The sequence below is a fragment of the Xiphophorus hellerii genome, chromosome 13 (assembly GCF_003331165.1).
Source record: "Xiphophorus hellerii strain 12219 chromosome 13, Xiphophorus_hellerii-4.1, whole genome shotgun sequence".
Taxonomy (NCBI): Eukaryota; Metazoa; Chordata; class Actinopteri; order Cyprinodontiformes; family Poeciliidae; genus Xiphophorus; species Xiphophorus hellerii.
This window is the reverse complement of record NC_045684.1, coordinates 7,845,374-7,864,763: the sequence shown is the minus strand read 5'-3', so window position 1 is coordinate 7,864,763 and position 19,390 is coordinate 7,845,374. Positions and strand designations below refer to the sequence as shown.

Sequence of the window (19,390 nt, the reverse complement as noted above, 5' to 3'; positions counted from 1 at the left end):
AAAGATGTCAGCATGACAATAATACACCTTTGTACGACTCAAGTCTCTGTGAGGGAGCTCTAGTAACATCCATCCATATTCTGAGCTGTTTAAAATTAGCCCAAGTTTTAGTTTAGCAAATGTCATTTTGCGTATTACGCATTTTTGACATTTTTTAAATTGAATTTCCAACTGCCTGATTTTTCTATCAATCTATTCAGAGCAGGAATTAAAAAAAAACATCTATTAAGTAAACAGTGGATATTACAGAATAGATTCATGTCTAGTTCATACCCTAACATTGCTGCCTCATTGTGAGAGGCAATTTTATTTTAGCCATTCAGCGACTGACTTAGTGCTGACTGGTTTGGATTTTTGTCCTGCTGCGTTACACGCGTGTGCCTAAGTTTATGGCTATGAACCGATGGCGTAGCATTTTCCTCCAGGAGTTTTTGGTCGGGAACAGAATGAATGATTTCAGAACATCTCACAACCATTACCATGTTTTGACTCTCACTGTGATGTAAAATCTGCTCCATTTATTTCTTGAATTTCTTCAGCTTGAGGAATGATAATAGTTTTGATTTTTGGGATCCCCTGTTCTGTGTTTCATGCCGTTAGACAGGTTCTACTTAACTGATTTCTTAATTGAACAGGTCTAGCAGGAGTCAGACCTGGGTGTGGATTTTGAAATGAGACTTGTCTTTTTAAAATTGTGGAAAAATCACACGTTATTTAGAATTAAACAAGGGGACAAGAGTACTTTTTCACATAATTTGGTGTGGAGGGTGTTACTTCTCTAGTCAATAAAACCATTTGACAATTTATTTTTGATTTTTGATTCTACTCATGTCCTCTTTCACAGTCACACCAATCTTTTGGAACAAAACCAGCTAATTGTATTTTATTACTTAAACAAAATAAAATATATACATTCTGCGTTGTGGTTGTGCTTTTGGTTGTATTTTCCAAATTATCCGAGTTTAAAATTGACCTATGATAGCGTACCAGGCGAATTTGCCACTCATAAAATGGCGGACGCGACGACATATAGTTTCCGTTCCTGTGTATCACGTGCTCTCAACCCGTCTGTTCGCGCAAGTGTGGCGCGTGCGCACCGCCTCCTCTTCCGTAGCATCGTAGCAGCCATTAAGCCCGAGAGAACATTGCGGGAAAACGGACGTTCGGAAGGGGGGAGTTCATTCACGGTTTTCTCGAAATTTCACCCTCGCGCTTCAGTTGCTTCCACGATAGTATCCGACATTGCGGCGTTCGTGGTTGCGTAGGTCCTCCGAAACTGAGCTACAGCCACCCCGCGAGGTATTATCGTTTCTTTTTCTCTCCCGTGGTTTCATCAGCGGTCTTCTCTGAGAACGCTAGGGTCTGGGACGCACGCTGATGGCGGTCACAATCGAGGAGCTTTATCGGAACTACGGGATCCTTGCTGATGCTAAAGAAAACCTCAGCCAGGTGAGGAAGAGACGGCCCGCTCAGTTTTGAACACGGCGGTGTTTTGAGTTTCATTTCATTGTCCACAGCGCGGGCGCTTTGCCTGGATTTAGTTGATTTATTGACACGGTGTGTGCACTCTGTTAGCTGCAGCTAGCTATTATAGTGACCAGGCTAGTGTGAATGACCCCAGCCGTAAACTGGGCTAAGAACTCGCGAAATCCATCACCATAAATAGTTCCAAAGCGTTTCACCACCTTATTTTCATTCAGAGCTAAATTTCTTGAATTTGCGAGACTTAATTTCAACAAATGGTTTCAACGGAGTCACGTTTGATTCACTTGTATCGGAGATGCGAACTTTTGTCCTGTCAGTTTGTGGAGCCTAATGGAAATATTCCTATCTCGTTTGTGTTGGTGGGGGGGAGGAAAAATAAATTTTCCCTGAAAGAGCATTGAAATAATTCCTAAATAAGATGGTGTAATTGAGTCCTCCTCTATATATTCAAACCTGCTAGAAGTTTTGAGCCAAAATCCTTACGTTGGTTGAATGTTTTTGTGTTGTCGTAGTGGTTAGAATAGTACTTAATTTGCCAATAAAAGTAAATTTATTGAGAGAAAAAAGAAAGCCACGTCAAATTTCTCAAAAAAATTAATGTTGCCATTTAAATACAGCAACAAAGATTACTCCACAGCATAACAATTAGAAGTTCCGGTTGCATTATTTCTTTAACCCCCCCCAAACCCCCCAAAAGAATTACAGCTAAATCCTTAAATTAAACTAAGAATTATTTCTCCCCCTTTTTTTTTATTCCATATGTTCAATGCGCTCATTTATTAGTTTATCAGTAAAATTCTGCATTGTCAACCGGAATAGAAAATAAATATTTTGAATATATATTTTTAAATTTTTTGGGGGTATGTATCTATCGTGTTATCCATTAAGAATAATCAAAACTGCAACATGTGCAATAGGTTATTGAAAAGCTTTTTTTGAGGGCACAACCACAAACTGCAGCCGTCTTATGTCATGTATATTGTCGTTTTTTTTTTTTTGTTGTTGTTGTTGTTGCTGCCAGTCTCATTAACTCGTGTGTTTTATTCTGCAGCACAAAGATGCATACCAAGCAATCCTGGATGGCGTGAGGGGAGGTCCCAAAGAGAAGCGACTGGCAGCTCAGTTTATCCCCAAGTTCTTCAGCAGCTTTCCAGAGTTGGCTGATGCGGCCATCAATGCTCAGCTCGATCTCTGCGAGGATGAAGATGTGTCCGTGAGTACAACCCCCACCCCCCCCAATAAAAAACAAAACAATACAAGCATTCCTACATCTGGGTTGTTTTCTTTTCCTTCAAAAGGTGCTTTTAATCTGTCAAACAAGCCTTTATTAAATATGACCTTGTAGTAATGTTATCTGTAAAATGTATTTAGGTGTTTAGATGTGATTCTCATTAAAAGAACGATGAAATATCAGTACTCTAAAATGCTTTCAAACCTTTGTGCAGCCGATTCATTGTTAGGCCCTAGTGTCAGCTGTTACCGCTGCACTTTGTCTAATTGAATGAGCTATTTTGACAGAAAGTCCTGAGCTGTTTTTCAGGCGTGATGCCGTGACTTGAAAATAAGCTCCACCCATCTCTGTCCAGATTCGACGACAAGCCATTAAGGAGTTGCCCCGGTTCGCGACTGGCGAAAACATTTTCAGAGTCGCTGACATTCTGACCCAGCTCCTTCAGACAGGTAATGAGTTATGTGGTTCAGGTTTATTATTATTTTTATTAGGGCTAATAAGTAGTCCTAATAATCGTATCTGCTATCACTGTAGATGATACTGCAGAGTTCAACCAAGTGAACGTGGCACTGATTTCAATCTTCAAAATGGATGCTAAAGGTAAGGGTTTGTTCGTATGTTTGCTTGTTGCGGATCATAAAACCAAGGCGTTGGTTTTGTTTATAAGAATCTCTTAAAGAAAAAATTTTTTTATATTTTTTTTTTCCCCTGTGGTCCAGGGACACTCGGAGGTCTGTTTTCGCAGATCCTGCAGGGCGAGGACATCGTGCGAGAAAGGGCCATCAAGTTCCTGGCCACCAAGCTGAAGACCTTACCCGAGGACGTCATGGCGAAGGAGGTGGAGGAGTACATCTTCTCTGAGACCAAGAAGGTTTGTGTTCAGAGGGAAACCGGTTCGCTTCGATCGTTCTTTTTATTTTTGGGTAATGCTAATGGAGAAAACTCAACATATAACACAATAGACTAGCAATACTTGAACATGCGTTTACTCTAGTAAAAGTAAAAAGAAGCCGCACAAGAACATCGGTCATTTTAATATTTACTAATTACATCAACAGGCAGGCTAAAGTAACGAGTTATGTGGAAATGATGGCGTTTTAAAGGTCAAAATGAAAATGGTTAATATAAATAATTAGGGCTGTTGTAAACGAATATTTAGTAATCGAGTAATCTATCGATTAGTCTTACGATTAATCGAGTAATCGGATAAAAAAATTGATAAAATAAAATATTGGTAAATCTAATATAATAGCAGTGTTACTATCGGTTACCAACATCAGTCCAATTTTTCATATTTGAGCATCCCTAACGGTTAGTTTTTTGTAGTTTAGAAAATTAACCTGCAGTTCTCCTAATAATTCTGAAAGTAATTTTTTTTCCCTGATGCTTTGCATCATGTTATATTATTCCCTCATCAAAAACATACCTGGAGTGTTGCTTTGATTCCTTCATGCATGTTTGAGAAATCCTTTAATCTCCATGGCAACCATTCAGCCTTAAAAAAAACCCTGCCTGAATGGACCTAGCCCCGCCTTCCAGACGAAGGTGCTCCTCGGAGCTGCAGTTTCTGAACGTCCTCCTCACAGAGCAGCTCTCTCCGACGACTCCTTCAGACTAGCCAGCAGCAATTAGCAAACACCTGGCAAATGCTGAGCTTTTTATATGAGCTACATGTCAGTGAAACTCTGGTAAAAACATTAAAAGGTTAAAAGAGGAGCCATGTTGTGATGACTTCCTTAAGGCGGAGCTTCAGAAAGAGCAGAAGTTGTTAAGAGACAGAAGCCCAATTTCAAGGCGGTAAATTAATTAACCCAATCTCTTTTTAAGTCATTGCATTTTTATAACAACTGATGTTAACATGGTTACTTGATTGTGCTCTAAAACGGCACATCGTGCCTGGAAAAACACATAATACTGCCCCCTTAAGTTTGTTTTATTTAGAATAAGTGCTTGACTCGACGCCACTATCTGATGAGGAAGAGCTCACCTCCCCGCTGTCTCCTCAGGTGTTGGAGGACGTCACAGGGGAGGAGTTTGTGCTCCTGATGCGTGTGGTGTCCGCTCTGCGCGTGCTGCAGTCGGTAAATGGGCGGCAGCAGCTGGTGGAGCTGGTGGTGGAGCAGGCCGACCTGGAGCAGGCCCTCAATCCAGCAGACCCCGACGCCGTGGACCGGCTGCTGCAGTGCACCCGCCAGGCTCTCCCCTTATTCTCTGTGAGTAGCGGCTTCTAATGTCTGAACGTGTAGCTGACACTTTGTTATGTTACAGTTACATGATGAAGTTTTAAGTTTGGAAACCTTGTATGTGTGTGTGGGCGTGGGTGTGTGTGTGTGTGTTTTTAAGCTTCTTAGCCGTGTTTATCTGTAATAGTGAAACACATTCTAAGTTACAGGGTGCCTACAGCTGCTTAACAGACTCTTTATAATGACTGAATTTCATTTAGGTGTTTTCAAGGTTTGGAAAGTGCTTGATTTCTGTGTAAAGTAACTGAAAGTGCTCGATATTGTAACTGCACAATTTGATAATGAAGTTCAATCGAACATTTGACTATAAGCCTAAATTTAGAAAACATTACTTACAGTTGAAACCAGATATTTTTATTAACCTAATAAAAAGACAACCCCCCCCCTCAGTTTGAAGTTAAATCGGACTAAACTTTTCTTGTTTTATGTCAGTTATAATTACTAAAATAATTTCTATTTGCTAAATGCCAGAAAACTTGGCAATAACTATTTTTTTTTAAGTTTTATTTATAACTTTTTTTGTATATTATATTTAAGATTTTAATTTAAGCAGGAAGGTCACTTACCTCAACACAGATTATTTGGATTATTATAATAAATTAAATGCTACTCTTCATAATGGCTCAATCACTTGTTAATTTATGTAACTGGTTTATATATTATTTGTTAAACAATGTTATTAAAATTGGGGATTTTCTATTAGTATTATTAAAGTAGTGTTTTGTTCTCTAACCAGTTAGGTGTGTAGTCTGTGTGATACTTTTGAAAACATTAAAGTTAGTTATATTTTAGTTTTCCTTGAATACTATTACAAGACTATTAATATAATGTAATAGTGAATTGAAACTGTCTTTTTTTTTTTTTTTTTTAGTATTGTTTTAATCTCCAAGGTGTGGTGCTGGAAAAGTTTGGAAACTTACCTTGAAAATGCTTGAAGAGTGCTTGAATTTTACTGTGGGGAAAAATGTACAAACCCTGAAGTTGGTCATTTTAAATGTAAGTGTAAGTATATCACGGTCATCTTTATTTTTCAGAAAAATGTCCATTCCACCCGATTTGTGACTTATTTCTGCGAACATGTGCTGCCTAACCTCAGCACCCTGACGAGTCCCGTAGCAGAGCTGGACATCCAGCTGGAGGTGGGTTCGTCTTCTTTGTTTAACCGCTGATCACTTATTTCTGGGCCTGGGTATGACATCCTCATGTCATGGCAACCTTTACTAAAGTACTACAAAATACAACTCGCAGGATGAATAATCATCTCTAGCTTCTATTATAAGAACCTTAAGCGTAGGAGAGATATAAAATAAAAACAGAAAATTGAAAAGGTAAGTTTCAAGGCAAAGACCTTTGTGACCTTGAAAATGGACGAGTGCTTCGTTGTGTAAATCCTTCCTAAACTCCAGTAGGAAACACAGAGTCTCAGATGAATGTAGCTGCTGTTGCTAAAGGAGGCGAATGTTTTTCTTCAAGTTTTGCAAGCTATTGAAATAAGTTGATGTCTGAACTTCCACTAACAGTTAGCCAGTGACGCGCCCGTTAAATTGTTGTTAAAGGGTTAATAGAGGAGTCATGTTGAGATGACTTTCTGAAGGCGTAGTTTCAGAAAGAGCAGGAGCTTCTTAAAGAGACGGAGTCCCAATTTCAGGTTGTTAAATTAATCAAATTTTTTTTAAGTCATACTTCATATATAGCATTATATAGTTGTTATATAGCATTTTTGTAACAACTGTAGTTAAACTTCCACTAACAGAGTTACTGGATTGTGCTATAAAATGGCACTATGTGGTAAAAAAATACACAATACTGCATCTTTTAGTGATTAATAATTATATAGCAAAAGGCGGTAAATAGATTTAGTTTTTAGCTGAATTTGAATCAGATGACGCCAAAACGGCTGTTTGAGAAATTCTGGGTTGAACACATTTACAGACAAAGATGTTTTTTTTTATCTTAGTTGCTAAATTCATATATTTCTCATACAGTTTTGGCTTAATTACGGCTCTGCAGATGGTGTTCTTTTATCAAATAGTTTTCTTTTTTGAGTCTGCATTCTCCAGTTAACCATTAATCAGTTGCGAAATTAGTTGACGATTATTTCAGTAATCAGTTCATCCGATTGATCGTTTCAGTCCTACATGTATCATGTGAAACTAAATGGTCCAAACGTTGAGACACGGTAGCATGTTTGTTGCAGGAACATGACCTGAAATCATCCAGTAACTAGGGGTGGAAATTAGCACCAGCCACTGGCCAAATGCGGGTAAAAGTATGAAGTGGAGTGGGAATTGGAGCAACGCACCGCCACTGCGGCGGGTTGACAATTTGAACAGGAAAAAAAAATCTGCATTCAGTTTGAACTTCTGTCCAGGGGAGGACTGACCGTCTGGAGTCCAGACTGATGTACATAATGTCCATATCTGGCAGCCCTACGCTGTCATAATTTAACAAAACAATATTATTAAATCAAGTTTTTATCAACCGCGACAGCCCATTGGTTGATTTTATTGACGGACATTGGGCTTATCCAATGAAATCCCTCAGTCCTCCTTGGCCCGCCCCTCCCCTCTGAGGTTAAAAATAACGCCATTTCAGCTAACGGTTGCTGCTAACCGGAGTCCGAGAAAATGAGCGGATACGAGACGGGGCGGGTCAGAAAAACTGTGACAAAAACGCATAAGCCCATTCAGAAAAATGTGTCAAACTAACCGATATGTTAATTACCACACTAACTTTGACCGTTGGAGGGGATTCAGTAGCAGACAAGGAGAGGGAATTAGCGATTCAGGGGCTTTTATTATCGTTGAAGGAGGATGATGAGAGAGACATGACCAGGGACAGATTGAGGAAGAGTTCAGGTTAGCTGCTGCTGCCTGGGAAGGAGTGAAAAAGAAAAAAATTATGCAGGCAGGAAGGCAGGTGTGTGTGAGGGGGAAGCTAACACCAAACTCCAGGTAGTCAGAAAAACTCTGGAGTTACACAAGAATGATGATGATGATGATGATGATGATGATGATGGCCCGGGGAATTAATAATGAACACGTTCTGAGATATTTTAGTAATAATTGTTAATTTCAATAGAAAACATAATAAGTAAGGGAAAACAAATAAAACAGCTAGAAAACAGTTATTGATACAATTTAAAAATATTTTAGAAATGACCCATCTTTAATAAATACTATCAGGGAGAGTTGTTGCCAAAATTTGGAAATGTTGAACATATGATTTCAAGAATGTTATTATTGTGTAGTTAAAGTTTGCCGTTAGTAATTACTTCAAAATAACTTATTGCACTACAGCCCTGTTAAGGTGTCCATGCTTTATGTTAAATTATTCTGTATATGTACATCTGTATGGTAAACTTATTGTCAGAAAATTGGTTTTCATAGTTAAGAATAAATCATACATTTTCTATAATTTGCTTGTACTTGTGGAGTTTGTAATCGAAAGAAGAAGAAGAAAAAAAACCAGTGGCTGGTAAAATATTCTTCAGCCTCTGTGGCTGGTGGAGAAAATTTTTAATTTCCACCCCTGCCAGTAACTGAAAGCCAACAGCTGCAGTCTGTAATATCCTGCAGAGTGTCGGCTTTAGGAGCTGAAATACAACAAACGGAGGCGCATATTCAAGCACAACGAGCAAAAAAACGTGAAAGTCCATCAGCTAAAGCTAATCTTTAGCGGTCGGCTCTGCTCAGAATAACCTGTAGTGTGTGTTTCCACAACCTCCCCCGATCCCTAAAAAAAAAAAAAGAGAGAGAGAAAAAAACTCAGCTTCCTGACCCGGGCGGCTCCAGGCTGACTCAGCGTTTCAGCGCTCTCTGGATGTGAACTCTGCTGCGAGGACGTTGACATTTGCTGAGTGTTTGTTTGTGGCGGTAAACAAAGTCAGCGTGGCGGCCACCTGTCGGAGGCGGCGGCCAACTGCTTGGTGTGAACGGGTCGTTAAGCCTGCGCCGCGCGGCGCCCGTTCTCATTAACGATGAATATTTTAGCGAGGGTAAAGACGCGTGTGTGTGTGTGTGTGTGTGCGCGCGTGTCTCGGCAGGTGCTGAAGCTGCTGGCTGAGATGAGTCCGTTCTGCGGAGACATGGAGAAGCTGGAGGCCAACCTCAACACGTTGTTTACCAAGCTGGTGGTGAGAGTTATGATACTGGTGTTTATATTGTGAGAAGTTAGAAACGTATGTGACACTCGGATTATTATTTTCTCCGACAGGAAAAAAAAAAAAAAACAACTCACCTAATTAGCAAGACCATTATAGTTGACTAAAACTAACGAAGTAAAAAGAGAAATTGAGAACATTAACAGAAATAAATAAAAACGTAATTAATGGGGAAAATCTATAGCTAACGGGAAATATGTTGTGTGTTTATAAAACTAAAACGTACAGAAATTGTCGACATAATGTTCTTCGTGTTCATGTTTGTTTATTAGCCTTTCAAACTGATGTGATGTTGATCGCTTTGGGGTTTTTTTTACGCCAGCTTGCCTGGTGACCCTCACACTAGTTCGCAAAATGGCGACAGCAAAAGTTGAGGAGAAAACTCCAGAGTCAGTTGGTTGTTCAACAATAACTTAAAAAATGTTTTGAAAATGCCATCGTTTTTTGAGTATTCATTGTTCAATCAGTGTATACATAACAACACGATACTTCGACCTTTTTGAATTCTGCACCTAAAAAGTAACCAAAAGATGGAAAAAACTAGAACCAGTCCTATAACTAATGAAAACTAAGCAATATTTAACTAATAATAACTAATTAAATCTAACAAACACACTGTAAAAACTAACTGAGTTAGACAAACTAAAAGTCACAACAAAATGAAATCAAACTTTAACGAAAAACCCAAAACTAATATAACCCATCATCAAAGTTCACTAAATAAATGTGGACTTCCAGCCTGTGGACCTGCTCTCAAAATTCTTACAACTGCATATTGTAATAGTTCAAACACCTAATATAGCATATTATTACGCATCAATACCCACAGTGTTAACAGTGTAAGCATTACAGCAGAAGCTGACATCTGCAGCAGCCGTTACCGTTTTTGCCCTCGGTCCAGTTAAATAAAACTATTTTTACAGCTGAAAATGTTACGTGACCTTCTTAAAAAAAATAGATGATTTATATTCTATATTACTATAGAAAATTTGCAGCCATTTTTAAAGAATCGCTATTTTATTTTATTTATTTATATTTTGGCTAAAGAAAAATCCAAGAACTTTAAAGTTTAGTAAAAAGAGAGTGGATGCATTTTTTTTTCTTTGGCATTTTGATATTTGTGTGAATTAAAGTAAAAAAAAACCCAAAAAAACTAGAAAAATTGTTGCGAATTCAATTTTAATGCATTTGTTTCGTAAAAAAACCCCCAGCAAAAACCTGTTAAATCCGTTTTTAAAAACATTAGTTGGTTCCACAGTTTGTAGGAGCTGCCGTTTGATCGTTATTTCCGCTCTTTGGGCGCCACTTTTTTTTTTCATTGGCCAATCAGCGCAAAGAAAAAATAAATCAATATAAAACTTCAGTAATGAGATTTACTTAAAAAAATTTTTTTTTAAAAGTTATATAAACCATTCAAACACAATTCCCCCGAAGCATTGCGGGCCACTTTTTCGCTGACTGCTTGTCGTGGTTTGTCAGGAGTTCATGCCTCTGCCGCCTGACGAGGTTGAGAACGGCGAAAACTCTGCCAGCGAGGAGCCCAAGCTGCAGTTCAGCTACGTGGAGTGTCTCCTCTTCAGTTTCCACCAGCTGGGCAAGAAGCTGCCAGACTTTCTAGTGGACAAAGTCGATGCCGAGCGCCTCAAAGACTTCAAGATCAGGTGAGGTTGTGACACTAGAAAAACTCCTGCAGATGTCCGTCGTGCACAGAAGGTTAGGTTAGTTATTCAGCCTAAACAGTGTTTTCATTTTTTTTGTTTGTTTGTTTGTTTGCAACAGGCTACAGTATTTTGCCAGAGGTCTGCAGGTTTACATCAGACAGTTGCGGATGGCACTGCAGGGGAAGACGGGAGACGCTCTGAAAACAGAAGAGGTTACTGTCTCGCTTTTCAAATCTACATTTAGAAAACGGCAGGAGCGAGTCTGCTGTAAAATCTCCTCGTGACTAAAATGTTATTTTTAATTCCGCCAGAACAAAATCAAAGTGGTGGCCCTCAAGATCACAAACAACATCAATGTCCTCATCAAGGTAATGGCTTGAGAAACTTTTTTTTTTTTTCCCCTCCAACATTTTTCTAATGTTTGTAGTAACTGGTCAAACATGATACTCGTTTTCATGTAAAGATGCTTCTACAATTGCAGCTAAAATCGTTAATATTATCAAGGATGCAAATTAAAATACAGTCATGTTCATTTGAGCCAAGGTGACATCTTTTTTTTTTTTATTATTTGTTTCTTTACATGTTTCATTTTTGGGAAGAAACTTCCTAGGCCAAATTTAGGAACAGCAGGTGTTTGACATCAGGGATATCAAAAAAAAAAAAGGAAAGAAATGAAATGGTGCAAAGCGTACAAAAACACGGACAAAGGATAAATAATGGCATGCTGTTCTGGATCATAGCTACAGGGATAACTGGGTCATCAAAGCCAGACTCTATGATGAGTTTTAATATCAGGGTGTCTGCATCCTTAAAAATTTTTTAATTTATGTATCTAAAATTAAGGACTTCAAATGTCTGAAGTACTTTACAAAAGAGAAAGTTGGCCTTAGTTACTTTGTTACAGGTCTTTTTGTCCTACTATTTAATCTCCTATATATACATTTTTTTTTCTCTCATGGGTTTTTCTGTCGGGCAACCGTTTGAGTTGCACTCAGACACCTTCAATGCATTCTGTGGCTCAAGGCAGGTGGGGCTACCGCTACCTAGCTGCTAGCATACCCTTCCTAGCTAGCTGTTTTGCATTTATCTTGAGAAAGTTCCAATTTTTGGCCAGATGGCTGGATGAATTTTGTACTTTTATGTGAAAATATAGGTCTTAAATTCCATTAATAATTATTTTTTAAAAGCTCTTAAAAAGTCTTAAATTTGAGTTGGAGAAGCCCACAGTAACCCTGAAAAAAAAAAGAAAAGTTGTGGTTCTACTGTTAAAGAAAGAAACTTGTACTCATACAAACTGGGAATTTGTTCCTTCAGACTCTACTTCTTTCCAAACTTTAAAAACAACGAGTGACCCAGCAGTCTGAAAGTAAACTACCTTCATTTCCTCCACTGAGTTGAAGGAAAGTCTTTGTTTTCCTTTCAGGATCTTTTCCACAACCCTCCGTCATACAAGAGCACAGTGACCTTATCCTGGAAACCTGTCCAGAAGCCGGAGGCAGCAGCGTGAGCGAACCGTTTCAAAGCCAGCAGACATTGGCGTAACGTTTGAGCGTTGTCCTTTGCTGCTTAGTTTGTATCGAGTCATTTCTTTGTGTTCGCAGGCCTAAACGTCCGTCGGGTGAGGAAATGGGATCTGGCGCTAGCACAAAAAAACAGATCACGCCTCTGCCACGGCGGGACGCCAGGCAGATTTACAACCCGCCCAGCGGCAAGTACAGCGCCTCTATTGGCAACTTCACCTACGGTGAGGAGCGTCTGGTGGCACACGTTTCTGTTCACGGTTGTTCCACAACCATTCATGATTTCACTTTATTTGTTCACTCTTTGAAGAGCACTTTGAGAAACTCGGGTCACCTCCAATCTGGCTCAAAATATCACCAATTCCAAACGTTTTGCACACATTTGTAATGTAAACGCAGCCGCCACCGTTAGTCGGAAAATGCCTTAAAAAGTCAGTTCAGTTTGTCTCACCAAAACTGGCCCTTGGCAAAGACGACAACCGTAAGACGTTTCTCTTGGAGTTCACCACAATCGACCACAACGTTCCAGTCCACAGTTGTTCACTCGGTGTTTATTTCAGGCATTTTCTAAGGACTAACGTTACAATCAGTCCTGATTTAAAGTTTTGCTCCCTGGAGAACACGTTCGCACACTCTGCAGACTAATGTTCACCCTCCTTTGTGAGTCTGCTGTGTTCTTACTGAGCTCTTTTTGGCGCCGTGTCGATGCAGAACAGCGCGGCGGCTACAGAGGCGGACGAGGACGAGGCTTCTGGGCGAGAGGCAGCAGGAGCCGAGGCCGGATCTACTGAGACGCACAACACTTTGCTCCCGGAACTGCATCACATCAGGATCTCACCCTCACCAAAATGGACAATTTGTCACCTTTTTTTTTTTTTCATTTTATTTTCCCTTTGAGTTTTTTTTTTTTAACACTATAGTTTCCTTTTTATTTTACTCTTATTTCTGCCTGAGGTCCTGTCTTGAGTTTCTGGCTCCACCTTTTCTACTTGCCATGACAACGTGTAGTAGCTGTATTTCTCTTGGCCAAGGTAATAGTAAATCTAGATGTGTGTGTGGATTTTTTCTTTTCTCTCCCTCCCGCCCACCGAAATTTTAAAACATTTTGTGCATTTCTGTCGAACAAAAGACTGTCAAGTTGTAACTAAATATTTTTGTCACATACTGGTGGGAAGAGATGATCTTGTTTAGCAGCATGTCAGTGAATTTATCCATTTCTAACTTTTTATTTAACCATGTTTTTGTTTTGTTGTTGTCTTTAAGAGCTTAATTACAATTGGCTGACTGCTTCTTTGTATAAATCAATGATGCCGTTTCATTGGATTTTTATCATAAACTTAAATGGAATTACAATAATTTGTCCATTTGATTGTGAAAGAAGCCTGCACGTCACAAAGAGTTTTAAAAAAATCTCTTCGTTTTAGTCTTAATACAGAATAAGAAAGTATCTGTTAGAAGTGATAAAAGCTGAAATCTAAGCTATAACTTGGTCCCGCTATTTATATCCTGGTTGTGGCGCCACCTGCTGTCTAAAACAATAAACACAGATTTTTGTTACACTTGGATAAAAAAAAGGTGGTTATGAGCTTGCCCTTACTTTTTAAGTTAAAAATCAAATGAACTGCCTTTTTTAAGTAAACCAGCCAACAGGCTGTACCTATGCAAATTATGCTCCAAATTTATCACTATTTTTTCTTTGGTTTTTAAAGTAAAATGAATGAGCGAGCCTTATTTAGTTTCTTCCTGTGGAGAATTGATCCGTTCTCCGTGGCAAGTTCTTGATGTACGAGGTTGAAGAAGAGTCAGTGAGTTGAATTCCACGTAATAATACCAAAATTCAGCTGGTCCATTCAGACATGCTACCTTTAGGCGCTAGCAGAGCAAAATGGCATTAAACAGAAGTTTTCCATTCTCTCTGTTAGCCTCTACGCTAAGCTACGCCCTAAGGAGGGCGTTCCCTAGTGTGTCGTATCCCTTAACCTTAGCTTTGAGGACGTTTCCTCACATGTCATTTCCTTTAGCTTTAGCTTTGCAACTAGCTAAAAGAGACAGAAGGAAAAGCACAGAATTATTTAATCTCAACAATCCATTGTTAAAGCTATTAGCCAGCTACATTTTTGTAAACCCTCAACCTCACCCTTCCATATTTAGGAAGGTGTCATCTTTAAAAAGTCTTAAGTATTAAATTCACGTGTAAGGCCTTAAAATGTAATTAAAAACCTTAGTCGCAGGTTTTAATTTTAAGTACTTTAAGCTTGTATATATATATAATTTTTTTTTTCTATCCGGCAAAAGTCACGTGCAGACATCAGTTCTGGTCGAGGCTACCGCTAACTAGCTGCTCATATATAGCCTCGCTAGCTAGCTTTTCTGCATCTATCATGGATAAGTATAAGTTTTCCGCCAGTTGGCTGAACAATGTTTATTTTCACAGCAGGCTAACTTCTGCTGTCGTCCCTCAGGCTGGACGTGTTATGCACAAAGATTTTAAGCTTGGCACTTTTAAGCTTTCTGCGACGCTTGATCGTAATGCAACAGGATTTCCCAACCGTCTCCTATAATTTCATTCAAGGTGGCATTAAAATGTCTTAAAATTGATTTCCTGAAATATATGCAGACACCATGGCTTAAACTTAGTACCTGTACAGCATGACGTCACTTTTCTATTTGTTCTACAGCTTTGCTGTGATTTAATTGACATATCTTCCTTACCAAGACATTTTCAGGCGCACCTTTCTAGTGACCTCACTGAAGGTAACTGATTTTGTTTTGTGAGTTAATGTTTGTTTTGATTTTCTATCGTGTTTTTAATCAAATTCTTCCATCAACTGTTTACTTGTACAAAGGACCAGGGCAAAGATCAGCAGCAACCATTTCACACCAAGTGTTTTAAAGGCCTGGTCTGGTCAGGTAGTTAGCTGTACTTGCTAATCATGACATTATGGCAATTCAGTTTGGATGTGGTGAAAATGCATGGAAACCATCTAAATTTCTGAAAACAATCGGTGTCAGATTTCGCTTCAGGCTCTTGAAATAATCAATCATCCATAATGTCCTGGAGCTGATCAATTTTCAGTTTTGGCTCTAAAATGTGCAACCGATCTGTCCAGTCTCTTGATTTGTCATGTTTGCTAATGAACACGACTCTTGCCCTCTTGTGATGTCATCAACTCAAAGCAGGTTTAGCTGATTTCTCGTTTCATGTCATTCCTCCCAACTCGATTTTCCATAGCTTCATATTTTTCCCACAACCCTGTGGTGGAAATCTATACATAGATGAACTTTTTTATTTTTAGTGAACATTTATTAGCGAAAAAATAATAATAAAAAATACATGGATTGATGGTGTCCTTTAATATGCAATGGCAGGAATGGAGGAAGAAAGAAGCTGGGGTTTCAAAAGGTGGATCCGAAATGGAAAGCTCTGTGGGCGCAACAGGTCTTCATGCACGGACACGTGTGTTGGGTTGTGTGGGCGGATGCTTCGGGGAGGAGGGGAGCGCCAAGTCATTCTCTGAGTCGACTGAGGCAGCCTTGAAACCGAGAGGCAACTCTGAATGGGCTTTATTCTAGAAAGATTAGGAGTTTCATATGGGGAAAGTTAGTTTGTTGCTGTTATTGATTTTATGTAGTTAATAGTCTTTTTCATGAATGACAGAGCCTCACATTTGTTGTTGTTGTTGTTGTAGGTAATAACTTGATAGAATATATCCCGATCTGGCCCACATGATGGTTAAGAAAATAAGTAATTACTCGAATGTCTTTCGGGCCTCTCTCGGTGTTTCGTGCATTGGCAGAGTGTCCCCTCCAGAGGGCGCTCCGGACTAGGGCTTTCCTCTCAAAGCGTCGGGATCTATTTTTAAACCTACTGAACTAGTCATTTAAAGCGACCGTGATGTTTTTTCGTGTCGCTCTATTACCGGGGTGGGCAGAGGTATCTGGTATTTAACATTCACAATGCCGAAGACAGTCAGTCTAGAATTTCTTATTGAATATTAAGAAATCAGCAACCCAGGACTTTGTTTGCTGCAAAGCAGCATAAATTAACTAGATAAATGCATTAATCTGTTTTCCAGATCCTTTTTTAAATATAGTGATAATTTGTGTTTTTCTGATCATATTCAAATGCGCCTTTTTTTTTTTTTTTGGTAATAGTTACTAAAGTGGTACAGCTATTCAGTTAAATTAATACATCACATATTTCTCTTTCTTTCTCTGATGCTGCACCTCTGTTGGCAGAGCCAGGGGCTTCACGACGCCTCTAAGCTGAAGTGTTCATTTCTGAACGGCAGGGGGAGCCACGACACTGCAACAAAACCCCCTCGCTGGTGGATCGTGACCAGGTATTTCCCAAACCAGCCAGCCAAGGCACCAAACTGCCTAGCACGTGCGTTTGTATGAGCACGCGCGTACGCACCAGAGCCGGGCTGAAAATAATCAAGTGGTGGAAGAGGAGTGGGCGGCAGCTGCGAGAGCAGCAGAGACGACGACCCTCAGAGAGAGGGAGAGGGAGAGGGAAGGAGCGACTGTACCAGCCCGTGTGAGAGTGGAAAGTGAAGGTAAATCAATAGTCCTGAAGCACTTGGTGGAACTCGATGGGTTTCCTCTCTGTATCAGCGACCTTTGGGAGGGTGTTGCTGTTTAAGGTGGTAAAACCACGACTTACTGTTGTACCCACACACTCCTGGCCTCAGAAGCCGCTGCGGAATAACGGGGTTGCTTTTGCGCGTCTGTTTTAGTGACTGCGTGAGATGACGTCCACTTGTTGCCTCCAGTGACGCAGGGCTCGGTTTTACAATAACAGGGGCCTAGCCAGCAGTCTTCGAATAGCAAACAAGGAGTGTTGACTTTGGGATGTACGAAAAGAAGCACGCCCGCACATAATGAACCAGCTTGTCTGATGTTTCCAACTGGATTCTGCAGATGATAAGAGAACAGGGGTGCTTCCTCAAGGTGTTCAAAGGGTGGAACCAGATGGGGATCTTAGCAACTCGGGGTGGTGTGGGAATAATGCTTTTATGACTACAACTGACATGCCAGGAAGGACAAAATGAAGACTTGCAGTGATTATATACAATTATATATAGTTCACGTAAGATTGTCTCTGGTAAAATTGCATCCTGGTCATCCATGGCGGTCGCCACCCCTTTGGTCACACCAATACATATACATGAAAGGCAGTTCAAGACCTTAGTTTGGTGCATTTCTTTTTCTCTTATCAACCAATTCCAGTACATTGGACTTACTAAAGACTCCTAGACAAAATGTTTATCGTAACGCAACCTTACTTTCCTTCCCAAACCATCAGAGTTTTTGAGAACTCCGCTGTAACACCTTGACATAAGTCTTATACCTACACAGATAGCAATAAATTAGTACTACTGGTAATAGTAAATCAAAATGTGTTGCTGCCATTGATGGTTTAAGTAATACTGGTCCACTTTTTTATTCAGAATGGCAGACAGGAGCAATTACAGAAAGTTTCAATTGGCCAGATAAGGGTCACTAATAATGTTGAGGTAGTGCACCAAAACCAGAAGCCATAAAGACATTTCAGGATCTCAGTTGGGGTCTAGATGCTTAAACACTTTGGGGATGAAGGCGATACGTAAAAATCTTTTCCATTCTCTAGCAGAACAACGGAAGAACCAAAGTCCATTGATCTATTCTGTCTTGACAGTGCGATCCAGTGTGAGTTGCTGACATGTCACAGCAATCTGCTGTGGTCGTGGTACGCGTTTTGCTAGGTACCTGGTCACCCATACACCAGGAAGTTGAAGCGGGGCCGTTGCTGCCTTTCCTGGCATTGTCGAGGCAAAACGGCGAACACGCTGTCACTAGCCTCTTTCAAGCACATTTCCGTCATAAATCTCCAAAGATGATCCTTTTCTTAGCTGCCTCTGGCTGTTCATGAATCACAAGTAGACACTTCCAATATCCTGCAAAGCTCGTGAGCTTTCAGAAACGCAGCCAACGGTGCAAAAGGACAAGTGGTGTAGTGCGGCATTGACATCGGATCTATGCGTTCCGATGGTGCTGCGTCGAGAGTTCCCTCATACCGTTCTTTATGGACACACTCAGTGTAGCAATCCTGTTGTTGGTCGCTCACATACCTTCACATTTTAGCTACTTTTCTTACCTTTTTACTCTTCTTGGAATGCATTTCTGAGTATTGTTTGTACTTTTAGATCTAGGGAATGCCAAAATTCCCAATAATGTTGGCATGTAGAATAGTGTAGTATGGTGTAACACACGTGTAATACGCCCACTATTGGTATGGTGTAGTACATCATTTCTACACCATACATCGGAAATGGCATCGGAAGTGTTTGGCAAACACAGAAATGGTAAAAATGTCTAAATCCTGGCTATAATCACTTTGTAATGGAGACTAGTAACCGACAATCAAAAAAAAAAGATGTTTTGAAAGATGATCAAATAAAGCAACCTATAGCGCTTGTCCTTCACATAAATTTATGCTTCAAAATCTCCATGTAAAATTAGATTAAGTCGGTTGGGGGGGCTGACAGGTTTTTTTTATTTGTTTTTAGGTGTGGCTATTGGCCCCCAGACTCCCGCACTAGGGTCGCCTCTGGTCCCTATCCGGACTGGAACTGTCCTCGGTGCTGAACCCCTGTCTTCTCTGTCCTGTACCGTCTCTGGTTGTGATTCAGTAATGTTTTTCTCTTCTTTTTTTTTTTTAAAAAAAAGGTTTTTTATGTAAAAAGAAAAAGAAACGGATGTCGTCACAAAACTTACACGTTCTATTCAAAGAACTTCAAGTCAGCACACGCACGACTCCATCAGACAACAAAACGCCTTTTTATAAATATATATATATATATATATATATATATATATATATATATATATATATATATATATATATATATATATATATATATATTATTATTATTATTATTATTTTACTTTTATGAAGGACACCTTAGCGTTGCGGATAATCTTCTGCTCGTCTGTTCCTCCATTCACAGCTCGCCTCAGCCTCTTTCTACTTTTCCTCTTCACGGAATCGTGACGGCTCTCTAGCTGCAGCGTCCCTGAACTAACTCGGTGCCAGTGGCGGATAA

At 39.7% G+C, this 19,390-nt stretch overlaps 1 protein-coding gene across 1 annotated transcript; it reads left to right on the top strand.

Annotated features, from left to right (window-relative positions):
* The first annotated feature begins 1,104 nt into the window (after positions 1-1,104).
* api5 (apoptosis inhibitor 5) lies at positions 1,105-13,775 on the top strand. Its single transcript, XM_032580452.1, has 14 exons — positions 1,105-1,449; positions 2,537-2,698; positions 3,072-3,165; positions 3,251-3,316; positions 3,436-3,587; positions 4,723-4,929; positions 5,994-6,098; positions 9,005-9,094; positions 10,601-10,782; positions 10,901-10,994; positions 11,094-11,150; positions 12,206-12,285; positions 12,384-12,526; positions 13,014-13,775. The coding sequence occupies exons 1-14, from the start codon at positions 1,378-1,380 to the stop codon at positions 13,091-13,093; spliced, it is 1,584 nt and encodes a 527-aa protein (XP_032436343.1). The 5' UTR covers positions 1,105-1,377; the 3' UTR covers positions 13,094-13,775.
* Positions 13,776-19,390: the final 5,615 nt, after the last annotated feature.

Bases quoted from the DNA above. Each gene is read 5' to 3' on its own strand.
- api5 (XM_032580452.1), top strand. From the start codon at position 1,378: ATGGCGGTCACAATCGAGGAGCTTTATCGGAACTACGGGATCCTTGCT. The intron at 2,699-3,071 runs GTGAGTACAACC...ATCTCTGTCCAG, and splicing joins GCGAGGATGAAGATGTGTCC to ATTCGACGACAAGCCATTAA. The intron at 11,151-12,205 runs GTAATGGCTTGA...TTTTCCTTTCAG, and splicing joins ACATCAATGTCCTCATCAAG to GATCTTTTCCACAACCCTCC.